This window comes from Patella vulgata, chromosome 7 (genome assembly GCF_932274485.2).
Source record: "Patella vulgata chromosome 7, xgPatVulg1.2, whole genome shotgun sequence".
In the NCBI taxonomy this organism is placed as follows: domain Eukaryota; kingdom Metazoa; phylum Mollusca; class Gastropoda; family Patellidae; genus Patella; species Patella vulgata.
Window position 1 is genome coordinate 33,147,276 of NC_065885.2, and position 7,647 is coordinate 33,154,922.

General features: G+C 37.6%; 1 protein-coding gene across 1 annotated transcript in view; it reads left to right on the top strand.

Moving 5' to 3' along the window:
* The window catches only part of LOC126827054 (MIP-related peptides), a 48,770-nt gene extending 44,197 nt beyond the window's left edge, over positions 1-4,573 (top strand). Inside the window, exons 2-3 of the mRNA XM_050556233.2 lie at positions 1,217-1,325; positions 2,484-4,573. Coding sequence (XP_050412190.1) covers positions 1,256-1,325; positions 2,484-3,424 — 1,011 coding nt within the window. The 5' untranslated portion in view covers positions 1,217-1,255 and the 3' untranslated portion in view covers positions 3,425-4,573. The remainder of the gene's footprint in view (positions 1-1,216; positions 1,326-2,483) is intronic.
* Positions 4,574-7,647: the final 3,074 nt, after the last annotated feature.

Sequence of the window (7,647 nt, forward strand, 5' to 3'; positions counted from 1 at the left end):
GAGAATTGAACAGTAATATAAAATTAAAATATATCAAAGATGCTTTCAGACGAATTTATTCATATTATGAAAATGTATATGTATTAAGTGACATTTTATAAATTATGGTTTTTAATACAATAACATAAACGCAGTTTTTTTTTAAACCCGGGGCTGTTTTCAATACATTTTTCAATATTGAAGACAATTAAAATGACACTCTGTTTGCAAGTAAATCGGTGTGTGGTAATAATAAATGATATTTTTGCCGCAAACCAAATCAGTAAAAGGTTGAGTTGCCAGTTTGTCGCCTTGACTTGAGTTATTGCGACACATTCCATTTCAGCAGAGAGAATATCAGATACACTTTAAAGCGGCGATGCCATAGAAAAATGATAAACATTTTCAATATTTGATTTTATTAACAATAGGGGCTATAAGTTAGTTTTTTTTTTAGATATATATTAATCTAGGCGATTAAATCAAATTTAAGAAGAACAGGGGCTAAAAGACGTTCTTTACGATAGTAAAAAAAACCATGGTCTCGATGTTCATGAATATAAATGAGTTATCCTTGAGGTAACAACTGGCCTTTATAACGACGGATAAAGCAGAAAGTTTTGCGAAATGAAAATTAGGCTGATTTGTGTATTACATTAGTTTCCACTGATTCCAAATCACTAGCGATAATTTATATTTATATTTTGTATGTTATAGTTTTGGGGGTAACCAAATACAGATATCCATTTAACAAACGTAAAATCGTAGACTTCCTACGTGGAGATGTGTCCTTATCATCAAGCATACTCTTAGACAAATAACAATGCTGCAGTAATTGTATTGCTCTTGTAATTAGATTATAATATGATTTATTTCCGTACAAAAACGTACATGTATATTACCATTAAGACATTTATTTTCAATCTTTTTAAGTACGACATGTATTACGCAATATATGATAACCATTACATATATCAAAGCTTAAAAAACAGTACGCCGAAAGCAGCTACCCTGAATTTTTAGTGTCATTCTCATTCGCGCGTGTGGGGATTGGACACTCTGTATAGGCATCTCCGTTACATTTTACTGATTTGAATCCAAACCATGGGCCATATAAACTATAAAGCAATGGCCAGTATTGTGCCCGAGACAGTGTATGAATCCCCGATACGTCTTTTCATGTAGTTCAGTTTTACACTGTTTGTTTAATTTCATAAATATTATTTTCTGTTTTCAGAGAGACGTTAAAGAAGGCTTTGTGTTTTGTTATTTAGAAATGAGGTCTATATTTGTCTCTGGTGTTGTTGTTGTTGTTGGAACACTGTTAGCATTAGTTCAAGCTCTTGGTACGTATTCATTGTTTCTTTTTTGTTTGTTTTCTTATAATGGATAAAGCACAAACGCAACGAGTGCAGACACTTTTCCTACACAATGTTTATTTGCTGCATATACGCATTATAACATGGTATTCGCTGGCTATGCTCAATTGTTGCGTCAGCGCATTATAACATGATATTTGCTGGCACTGATTATGTGTTGCATCCGCGCTTTATAACATGCTGTTTGCTGGGTATGGTTATGTGTTGCCTCCGTGCACTATATAACTCGATCTTTGCTGACAATGTTATTTTATTTGTTGCATGTGCGGATTACTAAAGGACATTTGTTGGCAATGCTTTATCGGTTGCACCTACACGTTATTATAATATGATCTTTGGTGGCACGGATTATATCCTAGTACAATACCAATGCAAAATACAGCAATGGTGTAACTGGTCCGGGTTAGCTCAAGAACTGAATACTAAACACCGGTAATAGCATCCGGGATCCCTTGATAGTATTCCGCTAGTTTAACTCTTAAATCAATGAGTTCATATTTCACAATTGAGGCTACATTATGGAATAGCATAGTCATGTGCATTCACATGAGGTTGCGTTGAGTTGTTATAACTTTGAGAGTTTGGCGGAGTAGTCAAAATCCACCGTTCCACTCACCTAATCTAAATTTTGATATTAGAGAGTTTATTGTCAAATGAAATGGATGGAGTTTGACGTCCTACTTGTCAGAAAAAGACGAGGGGCGGACGAGGGGGGGGGGGGGGTACACGACAATAAATCAGTAGCACATTATTCGTGTACGCATAGAACCATTGGACTGGTGAGATGTGAACGAAGCATTTTATTGATATCACGTATGAGTAATGTCGACCAGAATTACGTAAATAGTGGCTCCTTAGTTACAAATTAAAACTTATACAAGGCGTTTTATCTTCATTACTCAAAAATGTACATCTAAACAAATATCACATTAAACCAAATAAAAACCAGTGATTAATGCTGCTCTTCCATGTACTCTAGCTAACTCCATTATCGCTTGAAATGATTGAGTCAATAATTATTGTGTAGATCAAAAGCAATTATATATTAAAAGCATTGGGTACATTTAAATGTGTTATTTGTTTAAAGGTTCAGCTTTTTAATGAAAGATTTGTTGGTTTTTACAGGTGCTGAGAAAGTCTTAAATCCAGTGCTACCCGTTCGCCCGGTCCCTGCAGCGCATTCTGGCCAAGGAAAGATAGCTCTGAACAGCGGCGCGCGCCCTGCACATCCGTCCATAGAAAATAATAAATGGAATTATCTTCTTCCCGATAGTGAGAATCTCGCAGTGAATACTAAAATCACTAATTATCCCCAAACCCAACACAGACGATCCTACGAAGCACCACTTTTCTTAGGCAAACGTAACAGCCAGCATTATACCGCATTTAATCAGCGATTAAGGAGGTCAGTCAGTTTAGATAATGGCGATGACAGTGCGGAAGCCTCAGGAGAATTTCAACAACTTTCAAGCAAACGAGGATTTGACGTACCCCAATTTCTTGGCAAGCGAGGTTACAACATTCCCCAATTCGTTGGCAAGCGCTATGGGATTCCTCAGTTCGTTGGCAAGCGCTATGGTATTCCTCAGTTTGTTGGCAAGCGAAAATATGACATACCTCAGTTCCTTGGAAAGCGGGGGTATGCTGCGCCGCAATTTGTTGGACGACGCGCATTCGGACCACCGCAATTCGTTGGCAAAAGGGGTTTCTCTGCACCACAATTTGTTGGAAAGAGGGGTTACAGTGTTCCAGCATTTGTTGGCAAAAGAGACTATGATATTCCTAGTGATAATGAGAAAAGGGGTTTTGGTCAACCTATGTTTGTGGGTCGAAGAGCTTATGACGTACCCAGTTTTGTTGGTAAACGCGGCATTGATGTTCCTGCATTTATCGGCAAGCGAAAAGAAGAATCATTCAGGGATTTACTAGCTACGCTGCAGGCTTACAGAGAATACAGGCGGCTTATGCAAACTGATAAGCGATTTGAGGCGCCTCTTTTTGTTGGAAAACGAAGCGATTCGACGTTAAGCGCACAGAGTGCCGAGGTCAACGAGCTACAGCGGTAGTGATAACATTTTCAAGTAAAGTGACGCATTTTCTGCACTCGTGCTGTACATACTGACAATCTTTTTTTTTCTTTTTTTTTTTTTTTTTTTTTTTTTTTTTTGCAATGGAAATCAAATATTGCTGCACGAGATAATAGCTAATGTTTTGATTGATGTCGCTGGCATGATGAATAAGGATAATGCTAATATAAGAAAAGAACTTGGAAATGTTAACTATACCATTTCTTTCCTAAAGAGCGCTAATGTGTGTGCCTTGAACTTTAATGATTAGAATAATAGAGAAAGAAAGACGCTATATTTAAAACTTTGTGTACACGTTTCACATCGTTCTATTATTTGTTATTTATTTTCTCCTTTAAAAATTGTATGTTTTGTGTTGATTTACTGGAGATAAAAATACCATCTTGTTATTATTCGTTTTGCTCTTTTTCATTATCTAGATGATGTACATACCAAGATTTATGTCCCTTTTGATGATCTACACAAAGCTGCAGACAATGCTAAAATGGATGAACCTAATTTACAGTTGTGGGATACGGAGATGACAAAGCCGACAGGTTCTCGATTTTTGAATTTGGACGCTTCAAACGCGTTAGGGTTTCTGGGTCGAGGCCCCAGTCATGTCAGTAAAAGATATTTGGAGTTCGTTGGGAAAAGAAACTTAGATAAGCGCTATGCGGAATTTATCGGCAAGCGTTCCGATGTTGACGATACAGATGACAAAAGATTCGATAAAACATCCATTTCAGAGTACCTCAGTAAGCGATTACGATTACGACGACCAGAATTTGTTGGCAAAAGAGCTCAAGCCCAAAAGCGCTATCTGGAATTCATTGGTTAATCGTTGGGTGTGTTGCGTGCTAGTTTTTATTCATATGAAGGGCGGATTTTATCAATTGATCTCATTATTCATGTCAATCAAAATAAATCATTGCGCAAAAATAATTAACATTATTTATTCATTTATTTACTTAATGAACAACTTTAATTAAGCTAACCGCTTTTATTATTAATCAATAAAGGCAACTATTGTTAAACCATTAAAAAAATAATAATAATACCAAAAAAACTATTAAAGAATTTTTTTTTCTTACAAGTGTGTGATTTTGTTTTGCTGGAAATGAAGGATAAATAAAAGTTCCAATCGCATTGGTTAGTCTTTGTTTATTATTTTATTTCCGGTATTGTTTAAGAATTAAAAATAAAATTTCAGGGTCGGCGTCTTTATGATTGGCTGGTGTTGAAATAAATAAAATCAAATGTTCCCGTAATCCCATACTTACTAATAATCACACAGCTGTCCTGGCCGACACCAGTAGAACAGACATGAAATGAAATGAAATGGGGTTTAACGTCCTACTGTTTTGCTCCGAACTGGGCTAATGAAGACGGGCATACGCCATACAATGTGCTATAAGGGACATTTTGCCAGGACAGCGGCACTACGGCCAACTCTTATATCGAATTCCAACTGTCAAGGGATCTTTTACGTGCACGCCAATGTGTACATGGGGCCTCGTTTTTTCGTCCCATCCTGCATCACTGACAAGGGGAACCACGCCGGAAAATCTGGATGAACTTTCTTCTTAGCCAATGCACGGATCGAACACCCGACCTCCAGGCTAGCGAGCCAGCGTCTTACCCACTTAGCCAGCGTCACCCCCAGTGGAACAGAATGGGATTGTCTCATCGACATTACTTCTGTCATTCTAAGTGGAAATATTATGTGTGCAATGTGAATAGGAATATTGTCCGGCCTTTCTGCCTGCCCTTCTTCATGTTTATATAAGTCCTACCCGATAACCTAGGAATACCCCCAGCTCCGCAGACACCGATCTTAACAAGCGAGAACCTGTCCCCGAGTTCACAAGACATTCTCAGACTTCAGAATTTACTCACAATTTTACATGCTATTTTAACTAAAATATAGGCCTTTATTAAACTTTGGTTGTTTTAATGTATCAAATACATCACTAAGAAACTATGTGCAAAGTTTTGTGTTTCTGAATCAAAAATATTTCTCATAAACAGTGATTGAAAGTCGAGTAAGTTCTTAACTTAAATCTGAGAATGCTTTGTGAACTCCACGCTGTGATTCAAAGGTGGGACCATTGTTCTTACCGCAAAACACCACGTCCATATCACATTGTTCTCACACAACTAACAGTACTTGTCTTCATTTGAAAAAATCTAAATAAAAACTGTTCATGTAAAATTCTTAATAAACTTGGTTAAAATCATGAAAGAAGTTTCGAGAAGAAGCCATAACATAAGTACTCCCCAATAGGCGACAAAGGAGTTACAATGACGTCAAATACCCCATAGACCTACCCTGAACATACAGACCACACGAACATTATTCAAAATAAATCGGAATAACCTCAAAAATTCAATTATAAAAATCCATCAAACAGACTATAACAATATGGCGAAAGGATGCCATATTTGAAGAAATTGTAATGAACACTCAAACAGTATTAATTGAAAATTGAAAATTGAAGCCCGTATAGTATAAAGTGTGCACAATTACGGAGGCCCAGTGTTAAAGGTGCCGTATCCCTAACCAGGAGATCTCGAATTTGGTCCAGTTTTGGCCGAGAAAGATTTTACAGTTTTACAGTTTCCCCTTGTCGGTGTTACAGGACAGAGGGCATGGAAAGGAACAGCACCAGTCAATCAATTTGGACGCGAATGTGCGGTCCCGCGTACACGATGGCGTACACGTAAAAGAAACCCCTTAACAGTCGGAATTCTACAAAGAGTATGTACATGCATTCACCAGACATAACTTTACTCAGGGCACACTGCATAAAGTACGCCTGTTTTCATTAGCCTGGTAGGTGCAGCAAAGTCAGACGCTGACCTCTTTTCATTTCATTTTCAGTACATAATCAATATTTGTAGGCGGACGAACTTGCGGACATGTATATAAACATGTATAGAAACAAGCCAACAGCGAGGCTGATGTCCACCGCCAAAATCCAAATACAGGGTGACACGAAAAAAAAACGTTCATCAATAAAAATCGAATAACTTCCAAAATTTTATTTAGATTAACACAAAAATTCAGCTACACTAGGTTAAGTCTATGTAGCAGACATCTCCAAAGTTTCAAGTCTGTACCCCAAAAACTCTTTGTTTAACTGGCGCTCAAGAAATGTGCTCTAAATGAGCTCCCCGGTGCTGCAAGCACATTTGGATCCGGCGGGCAAAGTTCTCGATGACCCTCCCACAATTCTTCCCTTGGGATCGCTTTTATTGCTGCTGTGATTGCTGCCTTCAGATCAGGGATAGTCTGGGGGTTGTTGCCATACACCCTGCCTATAAGGTATCCCCACAGATAAAAATCTAGGGCGTTCAAGTCCGGTGAATGCGGCGACCACTCCGGGTCACACCTGCGGCTGATCAGTCGGTCAGGGAAACGCTGCTGTAGCCATGCCAATGATTCGTTTGAGGTGGGGGGGGGGGCACCATCCTGCTGGAACCACTGGAGGTCCCTGACGACCCCTCTTCGTTATTCAAGTTTAGGTGATGAACGCTTTTTTTGTGTCACCCGGGATCAGATGACACATATTAATTAATTGCACATTTATCTTTTTCAAAAATATCGATTAATCAAACTGATTATCTATACTTAGTCTAAGCATAAAACTCAGGTATTGCAGTACCTGGTAGTGAGTGAAACTATACACTAAGTTTCATCACTCTCTATCAGTTTGAATCAAAGTTATCTTGTCCCAAAGCATCGACCAAAGAAATTGCTTAGCTCTGCTTAGCTTTAATGAGAAATATTAATCATTGAACTCAGTCAAGATATTCGCCTAATGAACATCTATACTTCAATTATCAGAATTGTTATGTTCCAAAGTCTTGACCAATCAAATTGCTTATCGCTACCTAGCCTAAGCAGAAAATTCTATCATCGAACTTGATAGAACGAATCTATTGTCAGTTTCATCGCTCTCTTCCAATTTGTAGATTTCTTCCTCTCAATACATTTAGATAAAGAGACGGTCGTTCTTGCTATAATAGTTTTAAAATAGATAATGTAAAATCAATATATTGAACATTTCATTCAAATTACTTTATTCTGATCGAAGTTTTAAGTGTTTGAAGTTTTTTAAAGATGTAGTGTAGAATCTATTTTTATCACCCAATAATACATTCTACAGTAGATATCACTTGTGTGATATATTTCATGGTCAGTTGAAACGGAACTACTT